Raw genomic sequence first — 22598 nt, 5'->3', positions numbered from 1 at the left:
CTTTAAAGTGGGTCTCATGTAGATAACATATAATTGGGACTCATTACTCTGTCTACCTTTCAATTGGTGTATTTAGGTAATTTACACTTAATGATTTTTGATGCAGTTGAATCAGTATCAGTTATATTTATAGCTGTTTATTATACATAGCTCTCATTTTTGGTTTCTTCTAAAATTTCTTCTTTTTCTGCCTTCTATGCATTTATCGAGTAAATCTTAAGATTCCATTTTCTCTTATTTCTTAGAACTTCAATTGTACTTCTTTTACAATTTTTTATTACTAGTGGCCCTAGGATTTGCAGATTGCAATTATACTAATCTAAGTCCACTTTCAAATCACACTATTCTGTGCTTCACGCAACTCTATGAACTGTAGCCTGCCAGACTCCTCTGTCCATGGAATTCTCCAGGCCAGAATAGTGGAGTGGGTGGCCGTTCCCTTCTCCAGGGGATCTTCCCCGGGATTGAACCCAGGTCTCCTGCATTCAGGCGGATTATGTACCATCTGAGCCCCAAGGGAAGCCACGTGGGTAGTGCGGTTCCCTTATGATAGTGTGTTTCCAGCTCCTCCTCATTCATCCCACTTATATATAAACTATAATCATCAAATACATTGTTGTATTATTTTGAATAGTTACTACTAGATTAAGAATTTTGAAAGTAAAAGATTTTATTTTACTTTCCTTCCTTTCATGTTCTTCCTTTGTATATATAGACCTGTGTTTTCTGGCCGTCATCATTTCCCCTCTCTCTGAAGAATTTCTTTTAATACTCCATGCAAGGCAGGTTGGCTGGTGACAAATTCCGTCAGTTTTTGTTTATCTGAGAAACTCCTTATTGCTCCATTTTTAAAGGATAATTTTGCTTGATACAGACTTGGTGGGTTTTTTTCTTTCACCATTTTAAATATTTTATTGCACTCTATACTTGCTTGCATGGTTTGTGAAGACAAGTCCAATGTAATTTTTATTATTGTTTCTCCATGGGTAAGGTCTCTTTTTGCTTCTGGCTTCTTTCAAAAGCTTTTGTCTTTGATTTTCCACACTTTAAATATGATATGCCTAGGTGTAGATTCGGGGGTGAGGGAGTGTTTATTCTGCTTGTGTTTTCTGAGCTTCCTGGATCTGTGGTTTGCCTTGTGATGCTAATATTGGAAAATTCTCAATCATTATTAGTTAAAATATTTCTTTTGCTCCTTATTCTCTCTCCTTCTGCTATTCCATTACACATATGTTACACCATAATTGTTTCTTAATTCTTGAATAGTGTTGTCATTTTCTTTTTTTTTTTTCTCTTTGCATTTCAGTTTGGGAAGTTTTTATTGACATATCTTCAAATTCACTGACTCAGTGTCAACTCTACTCTGAGCCCACCAAAGGTATTTTTCATTTCTGTTACAGTGTTTTTGACTTCTAGCATTTTCTTTTTAAAAACATTTTTATTGTTTAAAAAAAATTTATTGCAGTATAGTTGCTTTACAATGTTGTGTTAATCTGCTGGACAGCAAAGTGACTAAATTATTTATATATGTACATATATGTGTGTGTGTGTGTATACATACATTCTTTTTCATTTTCTTTTTCAGGATGGTTCATCACAGAATATAAATATGGTTCTCTATGCTATACTGTAGGACCTTGATGCTTATCCAGTCTATGTATGATAGTTTGCATCTACTGATCCCAGACTCCCACTCCATCCCTCTCCTTCTCTTCCTCCCCCTTAGCAACCACAGTTCTGTTCTCTATGTCTGTGAGTCTGTTTCTGTTTTATAGATAAGTTCATTTGTGTCTTTTTTAAAATCCTGCATACGAGTGATATCTTAACGGTACCTGACTTTCTGTGTGTGGCTGACTTAATATAATCATCTCTAGGTCCATCTGTGTTGCTGCAGATGATGTCATCGCATTCTCTTTTATGACTGAATAGTATTCCACTATGTGTGTGCCACATTTTCTTCATCCATTCACCTGTCAGTGGGCATTTGTCCAAATAATACAGGTTGTTTCCATGCCTTGCTTGGTGTAAGTAGTACTGCTATTAACATTTGTTGTTGTTGCTCAGTGGCTAAGTCATGTCTGACTCTTTACAACCCCATGGACTGTAGCACGCTAGGCTCCTCTGTTCTCCACTGTCTCCTGGAGTTTGCTCAGATTCATGTCCGTTGAGCCGGTGATGCTATCTCCACAACTGAATATTGTTTCCATTTTGGCCCAGCCACTTCATTCTTTCTGGAGCTGTTAGTAATTGCCCCCCACTCTTCCCCAGAGCATTATTGGACACTTTCCGGCCTGGGGGGCTCATCTTCTGACGTCATAGCATTGTGTTTTTTCATACTGCCCGTGGGGTTCTCCAGATAAGAATACTGTAGTGGATTGCCATTTCCTTCTCCAGCAGACCACGCTTTGTCAGAACTCTTCAATGTGACCCATCTGTCTTGAGTGGCCCTGCAAGGCATGGCTTATAGCTTCACTGAGTTATGCAAGCCCCTTCACCACCACAAGGCTGTGATCCACGAAGGGGGCTGTTAACATAGGGGTGCATTATCTTTTCAGATTATAGTTTTGTATTGGTATTATATGTCCAGGAATGAGATTGCTGGATCATACAGCAACTCCTATTTTTTATTTTTTGAGGAAAACGCCTTGCTGTTTTCCATAGTGGCTATACCAATTTACATTTGGCTCAGCAGGTAAAGAGTCCACCAGCAATACAGGAAACACAGAAGATGTGGGTCAATCCCTGGGTCAGGTAGATCCCCTGGAGTAGGAAATGGCAACAACCCACTCCAGCATTCTTGCCTGAAAAATCCTATGGACAGAGGAGCCTGAGGGGCTGTACAGGCCAGAGGTTTGCAGAGTTGGGACACAGCTGAGTGACTAAACAGTATAAAAGGGTTCTCTTTTCCTCCACACCCTCTCCAGCATTTTTGTAGATTTTTTTTAGTTCTTTTTTCAAAAAATTACTATTTTATTCATTTATTTATTTTTGATGGTGCTGGGTCTTTGTTGCTGTGCTCAGGCTTTCTCGAGTTCCGGCCAGCCGGGGCTACTCTAGTTTCAGTGCACAGGCTTCTCCCTGTGGTGGTTTCTCTTGTTGCTGAGCGTGGGCTTAAGGTGCACGGGCTTTAGTAGTCGCAGCACATGGACTCAGTGCCCGGAGGCATGTGTGATCTTCCCAGACCAGGGATCAAACCCATGTCCGCTGCATTAGCAGGTGGATTCTTAACCACGGGACCACCGGAGAACTCCACCCATTTTTTAGTTGGTTTTGTGTGTGTGTGTGTTGTTACTGAGTTATATGAGCTGTTTGTGTATTTTGGACATTGAACCCTTCTTGATTGCATCATTTACAAATATTTTATCCCATGGAAGTAGGTAAATAGGCCTTTTAATGTGAGGTTTTCTGTCTGTTTGGCTGTTAGGCTCTCTTTAATGTTTGTTGTAGTGTTGGCGGCTTCAATTTCCTCTAGTGTCCTTGTCTTTGTCTCCCCTCTTTCCTTTGGATTATCTTTTCATTTTGTTTATGGTTTTCTTTGCTGTACAAAGACTTGTAAGTTTGACTAGGTTCCATTTGTTTATTTTTGCTTTTATTTCTATTGCTTTGGGGAACTGACCTAAGGAAACATTGGTACAATTTATGTTAGAGAATGTTTTGCCTCTGTTCTCTTATAAGGGTTTTATGGTGTCATGTCTTATGTGTAAGTCTTTAAGCCATTTTGAGTTTATTTTTGTGTATGGCATGGGCGTGTGTTCTAATTCCATTGGTTTGCGTGCAGCTGTCCAGCTTTCCCCAAACAGACTGCTCAAAAGACAGTCTTTCCTCCATATGGTATGTTCTTGCCTCCTTTGCTGAAAAGACTGTCTTTTCTCTGTTGTGTATTTTTGCCTCCTTTGTTGAAGATTAATTGACTGAAGGTGTGTGGGCTCTCTGTTTCTGAGCTCTGTATTCTGTTCCATGATCTGTATGTCTCTTCTTGTGCCAGTGCCACGCTGGTTTGATTACTGTAGCTTTGTAGTATTTTCCGAAGTCTGGGAGGGCTATGCCTCCTGTTCTTTTTCCTCAGGATTGTTTTGGCAATTCTGGATCTTTTATGTTCCACATAAATTTTAGAATTATTTGTTCTAGTTCTATGAACTAGAATTATGGGTAATTTGATAGGAATCTCCTTAAATACATAATTGCGTTGGGTACTATGGCCATTGGGCTTCCCTGGTGGCCCAGATGGTAAAGAATCTGCCTGCAATGCAGGAGACCCGAGTTCAATCCCTGGGTTGGGAAGATCCCTGGAGAAAGGAATGGCAACCCACTCCAGTATTCTTGCCTGGGAAATCTCATGGACAGAGGAGCTTGGTTGGCTACAGTCCATGAGGTTGGGAAGAGTCAGACATGACTGAGCAACTAAGCAGCAATATGTATGGCCATTAAATTTGTATTATGATAATTCCAAAGTCTGATAATGATGCTTGCTTTGTCCCTTCAAATTGTGTCGTTTCTTGCCTTAGTCTGTTTGTAATTTTTTGTTGAAAGCTGCACATGACATATTGGGAAATAGATAAATAAGCCTTTACTGTCAGATTTTGTCTATTTGAGTGGAAACAGTGGCTGACTTTATTTTTGGGGGGCTCCAAAATTACTGCAAATGGTGATTGCAGTCATGAAATTAAAAGACGCTTATTCCTTGGAAGGAAAGTTATGACCAACCTAGACAGCATATTAAAAAGTAGAGACATTACTTTGTTAACAAAGGTCCATCTGGTCAAGGCTATGGTTTTTCCAGTGGTCATGTATGGATGTGAGAGTTGGACTGTGAAGAAAGCTGAGCTCCGAAGAATTAATGCTTTTGAACTGTGGTGTTGGAGAAGACTCGAGAGTGCCTTGGACAGCAAACAGATCCAACCAGTCTATCCTAAAGGAGATCAGTCCTGAGTGTTCATTGGAAGGACTGATGTTGAAGCTGAAACTCCAGTACTTTGGCCACCTGATGCGAGGAGCTGACTCATTGGAAAAGACCCTGATGCTGGGAGGGATTGGGGGCAGGAGGAGAAGGGGACGACAGAGGATGAGGTGGCTGAATGGCATCACCAACTCAATGGACATGAGTTTGGGTAAACTCCGGGAGTTGGTGATGGACAGGGAGGTCTGGCATGCTGAGGTTCATGGGGTTGGAAAGAGTCAGACACGACTGAGCAACTGAACTGAACTAGGCTCTGTTTAATGTTTGCTGTAGTTGTAGGTGTTGGGGGCTTCAGTTTCCTCTGGTGTTCTTGTTTTTGTCTCTCCTCTTTCCTTTGGGTTTCCCTAGAAACTATCTTTTAAAAAAGTTTTTGGGACTTCCCTGGCAATCCAGCGGTTAAAAATCCATGCTTCCAATGCAGGAGGCATGGGTGTGACCCGTGGTCTGGGAACTAAGATCCCATATGCCACGTGGTATGGCCAAAGAAACCCAAAAACAACTTTTTGAGATAAAATTCATATACAGTTCACCCATTTTAAGTGTGCAATTCAGTTATTTTTTTTTATATATTCACAGATATAGCAACCATCACCACAGTCAACATTAGAACATTTTCATCACAGAGAAATCTGACCCCATTCCCTGTCACCCACATGATACCACACTCCCAGCCTTAACTAATCACTAATTTTCTGTCTCTATCTCTATATAGGTCCCCTTCCTGGAAGTTTCATATGAATGGAATCATGTAGTATGTGGTCTTCTGTGACTAAGCTCTTTCACTTAGGAAAATGTTTTCAAGGTTCATCCATACTGTCACATATATCAGTACTTTATTCATTTTTATGGCCAAAAAACCTTTTGTCAAATGTATCCATTTGTCAGTTAATGGGCGTTTGGGTGGTTAAAGCTGCTGTAAACATTTGTGTACAAGTTTTTGTGCGAACATGTTTCATTACACTCAAGTATGTAACTCGGAATGGGATTGGTTTAACTTTTTAAAAAACAGCCAAACTGTTGTCCAAAGTGGCCATACACTTCGCTCTGCATCTTCATCAGCAGTTCGTATTGTCCTGTTTTAAAATTTTCACTTATTCTCGTAGGGGTGTACTTGCAGTGGATCTAGCGCTACACACTGTTGGAAAAGACCTTGAACCTCTTTCATGTGCTTATTTATCGTCAGTATGTCTTATTTGGTGATGTATCCGTTCAGATCTTTTGCTTGTTTTTAAATTGGGTTGCTTACTGAGTTTTACAAGTTCTTTATGTATTCTTGATATGTTCAGGATATAAGCCTGGAATCAGATATGTGATTTGGAAGTATTTTCTCTCATGCTGTGACTCTTCATTCTTTCTAGTCTCTTTCTTTTTTTTTTTTTTTTTCTAGTCTCTTTCAAATAGTGGAAGTTCTTAATTTTTTCCAAAGTACAACTTTTTAAAAACATTTATTTATTTTTGGCTGCAGTGGGTCTTTGTTGTGGCGAGCAAGGGCTAGTCTTCATTTTAGTAGGTGGGCTTCTCCTTGCGGCGGCTTCTCGTTGGAGGACACAGGCTCCGGGGCACGCTGTCTTCAGCAGCTGCAGCTCTCGGGCTCTAGAACGTGCTCTCAGAAGTTCTGCTGCTACATGACTTAGTTGCTCCAAGGCACCTGGGATCTTCCCACACCGGGGATCAAACCTGTGTCCCCTGCATTGGCAGGCAGACTCCCAACCACTGGACCACTAGGCAAGTTCAACTTATTTTTTCTTCTATGGATCATGCTTTTGGTATCATTTCTAAGAACTCTTCACCCAACTCACAGAATTTTTCTCTGATATTTTCTGTTTCTACAGAAGTTAAGCCAGCTTTAGGTTTATCATGTTTGTCCATGATTAACTTTGAATTAAATTTTGCACAAAACGTAAGGTATGTTTGGAGTTGTGAGGATTTTTTTTTAGCATATGGATACAACTTTTGAAAAGATTACCTTCTCCATTGAATTGCTTTAGCACTGTTGTAGAAAATCAATCAGTAATTTGTGTTATTATATAGAATTTTAGTATCATTTTTTGTAGGCAATCAATTCTGTTCCAGTAATTTGTCTTTATGCCAGTACTACACTCTATTGATTACATTTACAGTAAGCTTTGAAATCTGGCAGTTTAAGTCTTCCAACTGTTCCCTTTTCCATAGTTGTTTTTTATTATTGTGGTTCTTTTGCCTTTCTAAATTTTATTTTGGCTGTGCTGGGTCTTTGTTACTGCACGCAAGCTTTTCTGTAGTTGTGGGGGGCACTCTCTAGTTGTGGGGGCCACTCTCTAGTTGTGGGGGCCACTCTCTAGATGCGGTGCTTGGGCTTCTCATTGCAGTGGCTTCTCTTGTGGAGCACGGGCTCTAGGCACACAGGCTTCAGTAGTTGTGGCACATGGCCTTAGTTGCTCCATGTCATGTGGGATCTTTCCAGACCAGGGATGGAACCCCTGTGTCTCCTGCATTAGCAGGTGAATTCCTTACCACTGAGCCTCCAGGGACACCCTCCTTTGCCTTTCTATATAAATTTTAGAATCAGTTTTATTTCTACAAAATGTTCTCCTGGAATTTTGATTGGAATTGCTTTGTGCCTATAGACCTATATGGAGAAAACTGCAGTCTTAACAGTTTTGAATCCATGAATGTAATGTGTATCTCTCTTTTTTAAGATCTTTTTTATTTCCTTCATGAGCATTTTGTAGTTTTCAGCACACAGACCTTTTAAATATTTTCTAAGACTTGTTTTATGGACTTCGGTGCTATTATATAAATGTTTAAAATTTTCAGTTTCCAATATTTTATTGCCAGATGTATAGAAATACAGTTTAATTTTTGTATGTTGACTTTGTATCCTGAGAACTTCCTAAACTCAATTCTAGTAGCTTTTCTTGTAGATTGTTTGGAATTTTCACAAAGATAATCATTGTAAATCAAAAGTTGTATATCTTATTTTCTGATGTGTGTGCTTTTTTTTTATTGTCATATTACACAAGGAAGGGCCTCAAACATATTTTTGATCTATCTTTATGCCAATACTACACTCTCTTCAATAGGAGTGGAGAAAGTGAACACTGTATATGTGATTTTAATTTTTTTAAAATTTGCTGGGACTTGCATTATGACTCAGCATAGGGTCAGTTTTGGTGAATGTTGCACATAAGCTTCCAAAGAATATATTCTGCAGTTATGTCGGTTGTCATGTTTGTTAACTGTATTATTCAAATTACTTATACACTGTTGCCTTTTGTTGGGAATGGGAAGGTCTGCTTATTCTACTGAAGGAGGTGTGTTAAGATCTCTAATATTCCTATCCATTTCCTTTTAAGTTGTTGTCTATTTGTCCTTTATGGATTTTAAGGTGTATATCAATTTGGAGTTGTTAAAACTTCCTGGTTAACTGAAATCACTTTATCATTATGAGATACCCCTCTTTACTCCAAATAATAGTTTCTGCCTTGAGGTCTACTTCTGAAGTTAATGTAACTGTATCAGCTGTTGGCTTAGGTATCCTCTTTCCTCACTGGTTTTTAAGCTTCTCCCATTGTGTTTGGTTCAGTCGCTCAGTTGTGTCCAACTCTTTGTGACCCCATGGACTGCAGCACGCCAGGCCTCCGTGGCCATCACCAACTCTGGGAGCTTACTCAAACTGATGTCCATTGAGTCAGTGATGCCATCCAACCATCTCATCCTCTGTCGTTCCCTTGTCCTCCTGACTTCAATCTTTCCCAGCATCAGGGTCTTTTCCAATGAGTCAGTTCTTCGCATCAGGTGGCCAAGGTATTGCAGTTTCAGCTTCTGCATCAGTCCTTCCAATGAATGTTCAGGACTGATCTCCTTTAGGATGGGCTGGTTGGATCTCCTTGCAGTCCAAGGGACTCTCAGGAGTCTTCTCCAACACCACAGTTCAAAAGCATCAATTCTTTGGTGCTCAGCTTTCTTTATAGTCCAACTCTCACATCCATATGTGACTATTGGAAAAACCATAGCTTTGACTAGATGGACCTTTGTTGGCAAAGTAATATCTCTGCTTTTTAATATGCTGTCTAGGTTGGTCATAACTTTCCTTCCAAGGAGTAAGCGTCTTTTAATTTCATGACTGCAGTCACCATCTGCAGTGATTTTTGGAGCCCAAGAAAATAAAGTGTGTCACTGTTTCCATTGTTTCCCCATCTATTTGCCATTAAGTGATGGGAGCGGATGCCATGATCTTAGTTTTCTGAATGTTGAACTCCAAGCCAACTTTTTCACTCTCCTCTTTCACTTTCATCAAGAGGGTCTTTAGTTCTTCTTTGCTTTCTGCCGTGAGGGTGGTGTCATCTACATATCTGAGGTTATTGATATTTCTTCCAGCAATCATGATTCCAGTTTGTGCTTCATCCAGCCCAGCATTTCGCATGATGTACTCTGCATATAAGTTAAATAAGCAGGGTGACAGTCTACAGTCTTAACATACTCCTTTCCTGATCTGGAACCTATCTGTTGTTCCATGTCCAGTTCTAATTGTTGCTTCTTGACCTGCATACAGATTTCTCAGGAGGCAGGAAGGTGATCTGATATTCCCATCTCTTGAAGAATTTTCCACAGTTTGTGGTGATCCACACAGTCAGAGGCTTTGGCATAGTCAATAAAGCAGAAGTAGATGTTTTTCTGGAACTCACTTGCTTTTTCGATGGTCCAACAGATGTTGGCAATTTGATCTCTGGTTCCTCTGCCTTTTCTGAATCCAGCTTGAACATCTGGAAGTTCACGGTTCACTTACAGTTGAAGCCTGGCTTGGAGAATTTTGAGCATTACTTTGCTAACGTGTGAGATGAGTGAAATTGTATGGTAGTTTGAACATTCTTTGGCATTGCCTTTCTTTGGGATTGGAATGAAAACTGACCTTTTCCTGTCCTGTGGCCACTGCTGAGTTTTCCAAATGTGCTGGCATATTGAGTGCAGCACTTTCACAGCATCATTTTTTAGGGTTTGAAATAGCTCAACTGGAATTCCATCACATCCACTAGCTTTGTTCATAGTGATGCTTCCCTCTTGACTTCGCATTCCAGGATGTTTGGCTCTAGGTGAGCGATCACACCATTGTGGTTATCTGGGTCGTGAAGATCTTTATTGTAGCATTATTCTGTGTATTCTTGCCCCCTCTTCTTAATGTCTTCTGCTTCTGTTAGGTCCATACCATTTCTGTCCTTTATTGTGCCCATCTTTGCAGAAGTGATCCCTTGGTATCTCTAATTTTCTTGAAGAGATTTCTAGTCTTTCCCATTCTATTGTTTTCCTCTCTTTCTTTGTGTTGATCAGTTAGGAAGGCTTTCTTATCTCTCCTTGCTATTCTTTGGAACTCTGCATTCAAATGGGTATATCTTTCCTTTTGCCTTTCGCAAAAGAAACTCTGCTGCCAAATGGTTATATCTTTTCCTTTGTCTTTCGCTTCTCTTCTCAGCTATTTGTAAGGCCTCCTCAGACTACCATTTTGCCTTTTTGCATTTCTTTTTCTTGGGGATGGTATTGATCCCTGCTTCCTGTAAAATGTCACGAACCTCTGTCCATAGTTCTTCAGGCCCCCTGTCTAATAGATCTAATCCCTTGAATCTATTTGTCACTCCCACTGTATAATCATAAGGGATTTGATTTAGGTCATACCTGAATAGTTTTCCCTACTTTTTTCAATTTAAGTCTAAATTTGGCAATAAAGAATTCATGATCTGAGCCACAGTCAGCTCCCAGTCTTGTTTTTGCTGACTGTATAGAACTTCTCCATCTGTGACTGCAAAGAATATAATCAGTCTTTTTTCGGTATTGACCATGGTGATGTCCATGTTAAGAGTCTTCTCTTGTGTTGTTGGAAGAGGGTGTTTGCTATGACCAGTGCGTTCTCTTGGCAAAACTCTATTAGCCTTTGCCCTGCTTCATTTTGTGCTCCAAGGTCAAATTTACCTGTTACTCCAGGTATCTCTTGAGTTCCTATTTTTGCATTCCAGTCCCCTGTAATGAAAAGGACATCTTTTTTGTGTGTTAGTTCCAGAATGTCTTGTAGGTCTTCACAGAACCGTTCAGCTTCTTCAGCATGACTGGTTGGGGCATAGACTTGGATTACTGTGATATTGTTGAATGGTTTGCCTTGGGAACAAACAAACATCATTCTGTCATTTTTGTGATTGCATCCAAGTACTGCATTTTGGACTCTTTTGTTGACTATGAGGGCTACTCCATTTCCTCTAAGGCATTTTTGCCCACAGTAGTAGATATAATGGTCCTCTGAGTTAAATTCACCCATTCCAGTCCATTTTAGTTTACTGATTCCTAAAATGTCGATGTTCACTCTCCCATTTGATGTCATCTCCTGTTTGATCACTTCCAATTTACCTTGATTCATGGACCTAACATTCCAGGTTCCTATGCAGTATTGTTCTTTAGAGCATTGGACTTTACTTCCATCACCAGAGTAGGACATAATCAATGTGTTGTTCATATGAATGTCACTCAGTTTTTTATTTTTCAAATGTGAAATAACAATATATGTGATTTATTTGTATATATCAAATAAGTGTTTCATTTTTGCCTGTTTTTAGTATATATAAATAGACTCGACTATACATATTATTTTTGCATTCAACCTCAAATTTTTGAGACTTATCCATGTTTTATTATACTCATTTATTTTTCCCTGCTGTATAGTACTTCACTATATAAATAATACTGCAGGAGATCTCATCTGGTCCCACACATGTCTTACAAATACTGTCTTCCCTAAATTTATATTTCCCGGTTGACCTTTAAGTCAGCGTCTCTACTTTAATATAAGGATCTCAATTTAACAATCAAAAGATAATTCTTGATTTCCTACTCTCCCCTTTCCCAATCTGTTCCTTTTTCAGGGTTCCATATCTCCTCATGACACCATTTACCCAGCTCTGCAAGAGCCAAAATGGAGATGGAGACATAGTTGGTTTTTTTTTTTTTTCCCCAGACCTGTTTTGTATTACGTGCAGTAACATCAAACCATCCATTTACAAATTTTCTGGTCTGCAAGCAGCTGGAATGAACTAGGCTTGTCTTTGGGATCATGTTGTTTGCGTCCACTTTCGTTAATAAAGAGAAAAGAACCACCCAGCCGCGGGAACAGAGGGCAGCACACGGGTCCCAGCCGGAAGGCAGCAGGAGCGTGCCACACCTGGACACGCAGTGTGGGGACGAGGCCAGCTGCTCTTCATTTGTTTCCAGAGCACATTCATGTCAAAGAGTGAACAGGCTGTCATCACAAGTCAAATGTATTATAATCGCTGAGACCTTCAGCCTGAGAAACAAATCTTTGTTTTTCTAAATACTTTACTCTGAAATAAATTTACCAACAAATCCCACAGATTTAGTACGAACAGTACAAATCATATTTGCTTTCCACTTTTCCTTTCTTCAAACACCAAATAAAATGCAGGTGAAGATGAAACACGACTGGAAACTGATCTACACTAACTGATGTAAACTGAGGCTTATACTAACTTTAAAAAGAATCTAAAAAACTATGGTTAATGTGAATCTACTTAAAGCATTTGGGTACTGCTTTTCAAGTAAGTAACTGTCCTACTGCTAGAACGGGTCTCAGTGGGGTGAATGGATTGTTAAGAATTAACCTTTCCAAGGACTTCCCTGGTGGTCCAGTGGCTAAGACTCTGTGCTCCCAATGCCAGTGGCCTGGGTTTGATCCCTGGTCAGGGAATTAAATCCCACATGCCACAACCGAGAATTCGAAGGCTGCAACAAAGACCCAACACAACCAAATAAATGAATATTAAACAAACAAAAAAAATCTTTCCAAAACCCACAAGGCAGATGGCTTGTTCTTTATTAACTTTGATCACAGACACTTCCCCAGTTTTCCATAAAATGCTCTTGATACTGCTGTAGTATCATGGCATAAAAGATTCAAAGTGCCACGAGACGCAAGGACTAGTTTTTTCATTGTAAACCATGATGCTGGGTAATGTTTGGGAACATCTGATATGGATGGTCAGATGAAAGATACCAAAATGTTACACATTTAGCTTTACATTGAGGGATTAGCAGGGGACAGACTGACTGGACTGCAGTAAATATGGTAGGGTATGATGAAGCTTTCTTTATGGTCCAGCTCTCACAGCTGTTGTGTGACTACTGGAAAAACCATTGCTTTGACTATATACATCTTTCTGGCAGATTGAGATCTCTGCTTTTTAATATGGTCTAGGTTTGTCATAGCTTTTCTTCCAAGGAGCAAACATCTTGTAATTTCATGGCCGCAGTCATTATCCACAGTGATTTTGGAGCCCAAGAAAATAAAATCTGTTACTGTTTCCGATTTTTCCCCATCTATTTGCCATACATAAAGTGATGGGAGTGGATGCCATGATCTTAGTCTTTTGAATGTGAGTTTTAAGCCAGCTTTTTTCACTATCCTCTTCTCCCTCATCAAGAAGCTCTTTAGTTCCTCTTTGCTTTCTGTCATTAAACTGGTATCATCTGCAAATTTGAGGTCACTGATATTTCTCCCAGCAGTTTTGATTCCAGCTTGTGATTCACCCAGCCCAGTATTTCTCATGATGTACTCTGCACGTTAAATAATTGGGGTGACAGTATACAGTCTTGAGGTACCCCTTTCAGTTTCTGTCAGTTCATCTCTGTATCCCATCTGTATCACAGATGATTTTATAAGATCAATCTCCCAAGTCACATTCTCTCTTTGCTTGTTTCTAATCTCCATCGATAACCATCCAAAATTTTGAACTCCAGTAATTTTTTTTCATTTATGAATGTTTCAGATTTGCCTAGCTTTTAATGATAGAAAGTTTGCAACATCTATTTGCAGAACCATAGATGGACCCAGAGATTGTCATACTGAGTGAAGTCAAAGAGAAATGTCGAATGACATCCCTTATATGTGGAACCTAAAAAGAAAGGATAAAAATGAACTTATTTACAAAATAGAAACAGACTCACAGCCTTAACAGAACAAACTTGTGGTTGCCAGTGGGAAGGATGGGGGAAGAGAAAGTGAGGGAGTTTGGGATAGACATGTACACACTGCTATTTAAAATGGATAACCAACAAGGACCTACCCTATAGTACATGGAACTTTGCTCAATGTTATATGGCAGCCTAGATGGGAGGGGAGTTTGAGGGAGAATGGATACATGTTATCATATGTATGGCTGAGCCCTTTTGCTGTGAGTGAGCAAATGAGTGAGTGAAAGTTGCTCAGTTGTGTCCGACTTTTTGCGACCCCATGGACTGTAGCCCACCATGCTCCTCTGTCCATGGGATTCTCCAGGCCAGAATACTGGAGTGGGTAGCCTTTCCCTTCTCCAGGGGATCTTCCCAACCCAGGTCTCCTGCATTGCAGGTGGATTCTTTACCAGCTGAGCCTCCAGGGAAGCCCGAGCCCTTTTGCTGTATACCTCAAAACATCACATTGTTAATTGGCCATACCCCAGTTTAAAAGAAGAAATGTTTTAATTTGCTTAACTTTCAAATAATGTTTTCTATATTTTCATATCTAATTATTATTTTATGGTCTTTCAGATTATTCTCTGTGCAGTTTTTAAATAAAGAATTCTCCTATTTGCATCTGCTGACTCTTCCTCCTGGTAGTTCATGGCCTGCTGTAGATTGTGTGTGAGCGTAATCTTAGAATCTTCCCCCCATGGTAATCCTATGGGACCTGATCTGAAACTGCTTCTATAGGGCACTTTTGTATTTGCTTCTGCAAGGGTCCTAGAGTTGATTGGTTAGTTTTTGGCTTGTGGTTCCTACAGCTATATGCTTAGCATAAACCCAGCCTTAAGCTTACCTGTGGCGCAGGTATTCTGGGATTCTGATTTCTCTTGGATGATGTGGGGATTTGGGGTCACGGACAGTTCTGCCTGTCGTGTTTCAATACATGAACTCTCTGAGGCTTTATGGAGAGAATTAAGTTATAGTTCCTCTTTCTCCTGTAAGCCAGAAACCATGGCTCTTGCCCCTACACAGATAATAGGATCTCAGCCTCTATATTCGTCAACAGAACTTCACTGGTTGGAGGGAATTTATCAGAGATTGGTAGGAACCCCTTCTTGAAACAGGAGGCAATTTTAAAACACATTTGGTTGCACCGGATCTTCACTGTGGCATGCAGGACTGTTAGTTGCAGCATGTGGGATCCAGTTCTCTGACCAGGAATCAAATCTGGGCCCCATCATTGAGTGTGCAGAGTCTTAGCCACTGGACCACCGAGAAGTCCCAGGAGGCAACTTTTAAAAATTCTTATTGAAGTATAGTTGCTTTACAATGTTGTGTTAATTTCTACTGTACAACAAATTAGCTATATATATATATATATATATATACACCCTCCCCTCCCCTCTGGATTTCCTTCCCATTCTGGTCACCAGAGAGCATTAAGTAGGTTCTCTGTGCTATACAGTAGGTTCTCATCAGTTATCTGTTTTATACATAGTATCAATAGGCTTCCCTGATGGCTCAGTGATAAAGAATTTGCCTGCAATGCAGGAGACTCAGGTTTGATACCTGGTGTCGGGAACATCCCCTGGAGCAGGAAATGGCAACCCATTCCAGTATTCTTGCCTGAGAAATCCCATGGACAGAGGAGTCTGTCAGTCCACAGTTTATGGAGTCACAAGAGTGAGACATGACTTCGCGACTGAACGCCGACAACAGCAATCAGTTCTGTGTGTGTCAACCCCAATCTCCCGGCGCCTCCCCTCCCCCTTGGCATCTGTATATTCCTTCTCTACTTCTCTATTTCTGCTTTGCAGATAAGATCATCTGTACCATTTTTCTGGACTCCACATATATGTGTTAATATACAGCATGTTTTTCTGACTTCACCATGCATGACACTCTAGGTCCATCCATGTCTCTACAAACGACCCAGTTTTGTTCCTTTTTCATGGCTGAGTGATATCCCATTATGTAAATGCATCACGTCTTTATCCTTCCCTCTGTTTACGGACATTTAGGTTGCTGCCATGTCCTGAGTATTGTAAATACTGTTGCAGTGAACATTGGCGTACCTGTGTCTTGTTGAATTCTAGTTTTCTCTGTGTATATGCCCAGTAGTAGGATTGCTGGTTCATATGGTAGTTCTATTTTTAATTTTTTAAGGAACCTCCATACTGTTTTCCATCAATTTACAGTCCCACTAAGGAGGTTCCCTTCTCTCCTTACCCTCTCCAGCATTTAGTTTGTAGATTTTTTGATGATGACTATTGATGATGATTATTCTACCCAGTGGGAGGTGATACCTCATTGTAGTTTTGATTTGCATTTCTCTAAAAATTAGCAATGTAGAGCATCTTTTCATGTTTGTTGACCATCAGTATGTCGTCTTTAGAGAAATGTTGAGTTCGATCTTCCACCCATTTTTTTTTTTTGGATTGGGCTTTTTTTTTTTTTTTATATGTTGAGCTGCATGAATTGCTTGTATATTTTAGAGATTAATCATTTGTCAGTTGCTTTGTTTGCAAATATTATCTCCCATTCTGAGGGTTGTCTTTTTGTCTTATAGTTTCCTTTGCTGTGCAAAAGGTTTTAAGTTTAATTAGGTCCTATTTAATTTTATTTTCATTATGCTTAAGTGGGTCAAAAAAGATCTTGCTGTGATTTATATCACAGAGTGTTCTGCCTATGGTTTCCTTTAAGAGTTTTATAGTGTCTGGCCTTACATTCAGGTCTTTAATCCATTCAGAGTTTATTTCTGTCTGTGGTATTATGGAGTGTTCTAATATCATTCTTCTTCATGTGGCTGTCCAGTTTTCCCACTGGACCAGCAGGTAAGTCCCAAGACGCAGTTTTTGATGTATGACACTGACTTGTTGGATGGCAAATATTTTTTGTTAATTGGCACAACTCAAGTTTTTGCTTTATAGCCTCACATTGTTTACTCTGGCACTTAACACATGCTCCTATAGTCAATTTCACTTAGATTCCACTGATGCCAGCAAGTGTTCTGGGATATTGAGGAGGTCTGTCTTTAATCAGGACATGTAAGACTGTACTGAGATTAAGTATCTGGAACAGTGCTTTTTTTTTGATACAGTGCTTTTTATTTTTCTGTAATTTGTTATGTTCTTATAGTCTCCCCACTTTGCCTCTAAGTGGTCACATTCCCAAATAGCTTTACTGTGTGCTATACAGAATGGATGTTCTGTATAAAGTCAAGAATTTCCTTTTGGTCTTCTATTGAATTTGACATAAATTCTCAATAATGAAAAAAATAACCATTAGAAAGAAAAAAGATGTTTTTTTTTTTTTTTAAGGATGTATCTAATCTTTTGCTTTTTCTAGTGATCATTTCCTACAAATAACACACAGTTACACATATTTTACAGTTAAATCTTTTTTTTATTCTCTTGTGGAATGCTATGTTTAATGTTACAGTATGGTTGTCAAAGCTACTGAAATGTGACACATGTCCATGTCTAAATGCTGCAGAACAGTATAACTTTAAACAAAGTTATTTTACAGCTGAGGTCTGATGGTTTTTAAACCGATGCCTATGTGTATGGCCAGCCACAAACCTGGGGGATGTCTATTTCCTGTACATGTATATACAAATATATCCATACATATTTATATGCACACAGGCATGTATTAATTTATGTGTGAAATTTATAAAATTATATACATACACATACATGCATATCTATATACATATACCCACCCTTGCTATGGAGCTCACTTTTCTAACACTAATCAGCTTCATGCCCAATTATTGCTGCCCAGTATAACTACATGATTTTAGTGCCAATACCAAGCACCTTTTCAGATGCAGGACAGGTATGCCTGTGCATATAGATATGTGTATTGATGTATGTTTGTGTATATAAAGGAATCATTTCTCCCTTTTATGCTTCAGTCATGCATTACTACAATAAACAGTCTTTTCACCATAGGTTTTGAAATTCTAAACAGTGTAAAATCTACTTCTGGAAAACTGTATATGTTCATAGTTACAAAAAATATATTATATATATGATTGAAACCTATTGAGTACATATGTTCTCTGAATCTGGCTATATCCTAGCCCTTAGATAAATTAAAAAAACACCCTCTTAACAGGATGTTATGATAGGCTTAAATAGAACATTACCTGTATTTAGAATAGTTGATAATATTTTAAAAGTTGACAAAATGATGTTAAAGATTTGAAAAACACTATGCCTCTGCATTAAATATATAAACGTTTCCACCAAGGGCCTGGTTCAATTCATTCTAAGATTCTCATGTTCCAAGCATTACCAATAATTGTAGTCATTATTCTTAAAATTATGGCTCATTAAGGCTTTTATAAAAAAAAAAAAAAAAGCCCTAGTTTTTAATCATTTATAAAAAACAAGTTCTATTTAAAAGAAAACATGTACATGAAGACTAAAGTACGCGGATACTATCCTGTACAAAGCGTGACTGTGTAAGATCGGCGGCGCGTTCCCAGTAAGAACACCCCACGCAGCACGTGTAAACCTGGCTTGGTTCCTCTGCTCTGCAGCTATTCAGCACGTAGAATTTAAACCATTTTTCACATTAACATTTAAATTTAATACAGTGCAAACGTTTGAGAATAACTTGTTCCCCCCAGTGAAACAAGGACCAGCGTTATGCTGAATATTCTTCAGATCTATTTACAAATTGAGCTAAAAGTTCACCATAAACTTTGAAATTTGCTGAATATCAGCAGAAATGTTACTGAACTAGCAGCAATTGCATTTACAATATTTGATAGTTATTTGAGAGAATGCATAAAATTTTCCAGGCTGTACTCTGAATCATATTGCTCTTGATCCCAAAGATCACTCAGGTTTTCAAGAATTGATCTCATGCTTGTTTTTCCAGAAGTAGAAGTGTCAGCTTTTTCTGCTTTGCCATCCTTTAATTGGAAGAAAGATAAAATGGAAGATTTCAAAAATTTTATTTTTCTTTAAAATACCACAGTTGTTTCTAACACTGCACTTTTCCAACAGAGTTGAAAACACTTCAAACTATGTGGGGAAGCTCATGATCTCATAAGATAGCCTATTCTGTTTTCCACTGCCCTAATAATTTACTGTTTTATGCTTTTTATTTGAGAAGAATTTTAAGAACATTGCAAAGAACTCATTGTTATCTGTGTCAGACTGGGCTCTATCATTCTTCCTCCCTGTATATAGATTACAAAATTAGATATGTAAATTATCAGCCTTTCCCCAAACCAATGCAGAGTAAGTTGTAGATATTATTTATGCCCCTTTACCCCAAGAACAAGGACATTCTTATATAACCAGAGTACAAAGTACGAAAATCAAGATGACCTCATTTTTCAGATTTTGCTAGTAAGATGGTTTATGGCAACAGCTCTTGCTTCCTTGGAAGACCCCTTGAGCCCAGAAAGAAGTCACCCATAAGAACATTCTAATGAAATAAAAATAGATTTGAAGCAATCCATGTTTCTTTGAGCCTTTTTTCTAGGTTACACAGATCTTGTTCTCTCTACCTTATCTTATATGACATGCTTAAGGAACCTTTCTCCATTCTGGCCACCTTTTGGGGACTAATTTGTTACTGCCACACCCAGAATCAGACAATATTCTAAACATGGCTTAACATACAGAGGGGAACTACTTTCTCTAAAATTTGGACGTGCTAACCCTGTTATTACAGCTGGTTTAACTGCATTATATAAAGCCATCTCTTACCATAATTTATACTGAGTGTACAATTGATTTTCTGAACCTACACAGGACTTGAAATCAACCCTATTCATTTTACATTATTAAACTGACAGTATTTCCAGCTGGTGCATTCTTTGCTAATGGATTGTTATCTATTAGTTCTGTCATCCACAATAACAAAAATACCCATTATCTTCATACCTTTGTGGTAATATAGGCATTGTTATCCTGCCAAGGCTGAAGATGCTCAGAGAAGTTAATTTGCTTCGAGTCACCAGATAATAGGAGGCAGGGCAAGGAATGGAGAGTCAGGTCTAGCTGACTCGAGATAGTTCCTACCCACTAAAGGACAGCTAAGGAAAGAAAACCCAGGGAGCACTCTAGAGCCATCAATCAGAAAGTCAGAACTTCAAACATTCCCTAGTATCTGACAGTTTTATCTGGACATCAAAAATGCCCTCAAAGGGTTATCTAGTTGATACTAAAGTGAACACCTTTGCTGCCCCTTTTAATACTTTTACCAAGTAGTGCCAGGAAGTCTGTGAACACATATTATAAATACAAAAATTGTATAAGTTCTTTACCTTATCAAGAGTAAACAGATCAAGGAGTTGATCTGTCCCCATACTCTGCAAACTAGAATTCTCTTGGCTAATAACAGTATTTGCTATGTTCATCTTGAATTTCTGCAAACCCATTATTTTCTCTTCCAGTGTTCCTCTGGTTATCAATCGGTACACATTAACCACACGTTTCTGAGTGAGAAAAAGAAGCAACTGTAGCACAAATAAATGGATAAGCTTTGAGATTTACCAAATCACAGGGGTTTGTATGATGATACTTGACTACTACTGAATTAGGATTGCGGGGTTTTTTTTTAAATCTGTGCCCAAGACCTTAAAATGTTTGCAATCACAGAATATTAGGAATGGATAGTATCCCAAGTTTTCTTGGCCCAAGCACCTCATTTAATGTGTGAGGAAGTCGTGCAACAAAATTAAGTGACTTGCCTAATGTCACAACACTTATTAACATAAAAATAGGAACTTAAACCAAGACTTTGTCTTTTGGGGGAAGTATTTTTCCCAGTGTGCAAGTTAACACCTGTGAGTGTTGACTTTTTACCTGCCCAATGCGATGGGCCCGGTCCATGGCTTGTAGATCACGCATGGGATTCCAGTCATGCTCCACAAATACCACTGTATCAGCGCCTGTTAAGTTAAGCCCCAGGCCACCAACATGAGTTGTAAGTAAAAGAACATCTATGGATGGATCATTGTTAAACCTAAAAACATAGATATTAAAAAAATAAAATTAGTACATTGCTTCCTAAAGTTCTAATAATAGACACTTTAAAGTTTAATATTAAAGAGCACAAATAAGAACACTGCTTTATAAATCCATGATATAGCCATTTCTGTGACCACCAGAGCTGAGACTACCTTCTTTTAAATATACACATCTTTAGTAATAGAAAAAAAAGGTATTCTAGAACATGTTAGAAATTTCATACCTAGCAATTAAGTCCAATTGCAAAATGTACTTGAGTAATTTTAAAAAACGGAACACTAAGACAAAACCCAACTATGAATCTTTAACATATGGAGACAGAATAGTGTGGGAAAAGGTCAGACCAGTCAGGGAAGGCAGAAGATTAGGGTGGTAAGGGTTGCTAAAATCATACTAGTCCTAGAAGATATTGACAAAGGACATGTAGTAGCTTCTAGGAAAAAGAAAAACTAACATTACCGAGCTATCATTTATTACTGACTCTGAGACAAACACTGGGCTTTACTTTATATGCTTTACATTATTTGTTACAGTAGCTCTATAAGGATATTACTATTTCAAAAAGATCCAGGCTGTGTGGATAATAAACATTAGTGCTCAAGAGAACACTGCTTTGATGGTGGAGTTTGGAGTCAAAGCTGGATTTTAAGTTCTTTCATAGGTCTCTGTTTTGTGCCTTAAGATCTCTTAGGAATGCCTGTTAAAAATGCTTTGAAGTCAGCAGCCTGCATGACAGATCCTAGGAATCTGCAGTTTATAAACAATGAACCACTGAGATTTCTAAAGCAGACCACATGTAAGAAACACTGCACTCAGAGACTGCTTCCAAGCCAGGCCAGCTTCCAGCTTGTTCTCAGGGCGGATGGAGAGATGAGGCAAGAGCACAGTTAAGGCGCCTGTCTGCCACCTCTCACCCCCGACCACCAAATGCAGGTGAAGGGGAAATAGTCACCTCTCTGTTCTGGTGCCTTAAACTTCTTTCATGCCCTTAAGGATGCTTTCCTAATACAGTTCTTTCCCCCTAGCTAAACAAACTACTCAATTACATTTCTGCAGTTCTGTATTTTAAAAAGGTAAGGATTTAGTTGGGTTGAATAATATAATAATAAAGCACACTTTCAGATATTTAGTCAAAGTAGTTCGTGGGCAAACTTGTATGTAAGTAATGGTAATACACTTACCGTGAAACAATGGAATGCCTCTGACCAGGAGGTATGCTACCATCCAATCTCAAGTAAGTGACAGAGGGTAAATGAGGTTTGAGAAGATCATGTTCTACTATATCAAGCATGCTTTTAAGTTGACAGAAGATCAGTATCCTGTGCTGGGCCACTACAGACTCTGTGCCACTCTCGGAAGTACTGCCATTTCCCAAACCACAGTCCAACAGCAACTTGAAGAAAGAATCACTTGTTATATACAGGTGTCCCATAAAAGAAGGCAATCAATCTCACTGAAATAAATGCTTCTCTTTGTGGTGAGAAAAGGTTAACTTACCTGTAACCTGAAAAACAGGTAAGCATTTTGGGCTATTGTTATGTAATATTTTCTACTCTAGCCCATGTGAAATCAAAACTCTTCATCCATTAGTTATTCTCAATAAAACTTAAGCCAGAAAAGCTACAAAAAGCTAAAACAATAACTGAAGTCTAGATTTTAAAACAGGC

General features: G+C 38.8%; 2 protein-coding genes across 2 annotated transcripts in view; one reads left to right on the top strand and one right to left on the bottom strand.

The window, feature by feature from the left end:
• The window catches only part of LOC122708546, a 33822-nt gene extending 20556 nt beyond the window's left edge, over positions 1–13266 (top strand). Inside the window, exon 3 of the mRNA XM_043924765.1 lies at positions 11842–13266. Within this exon, the coding sequence (XP_043780700.1) occupies positions 11842–12013 (172 nt within the window). The 3' untranslated portion in view covers positions 12014–13266. The remainder of the gene's footprint in view (positions 1–11841) is intronic.
• A 4051-nt stretch (positions 13267–17317) lies between these two features.
• The window catches only part of BTAF1 (B-TFIID TATA-box binding protein associated factor 1), an 85188-nt gene continuing 79907 nt past the window's right edge, over positions 17318–22598 (bottom strand). Inside the window, exons 35-38 of the mRNA XM_043925220.1 lie at positions 22113–22324; positions 20767–20926; positions 20226–20396; positions 17318–18860 (exon numbers count right to left, since the gene is read on the bottom strand). Of these exons, the coding sequence (XP_043781155.1) occupies positions 18717–18860; positions 20226–20396; positions 20767–20926; positions 22113–22324 (687 nt within the window). The 3' untranslated portion in view covers positions 17318–18716. The remainder of the gene's footprint in view (positions 18861–20225; positions 20397–20766; positions 20927–22112; positions 22325–22598) is intronic.

This window comes from Cervus elaphus, chromosome 15 (assembly GCF_910594005.1).
Source record: "Cervus elaphus chromosome 15, mCerEla1.1, whole genome shotgun sequence".
Taxonomy (NCBI): Eukaryota; Metazoa; Chordata; class Mammalia; order Artiodactyla; family Cervidae; genus Cervus; species Cervus elaphus.
The sequence above is the reverse complement of the archived record's forward strand: the minus strand, read 5'-3'. Positions and strand labels throughout refer to the sequence as shown.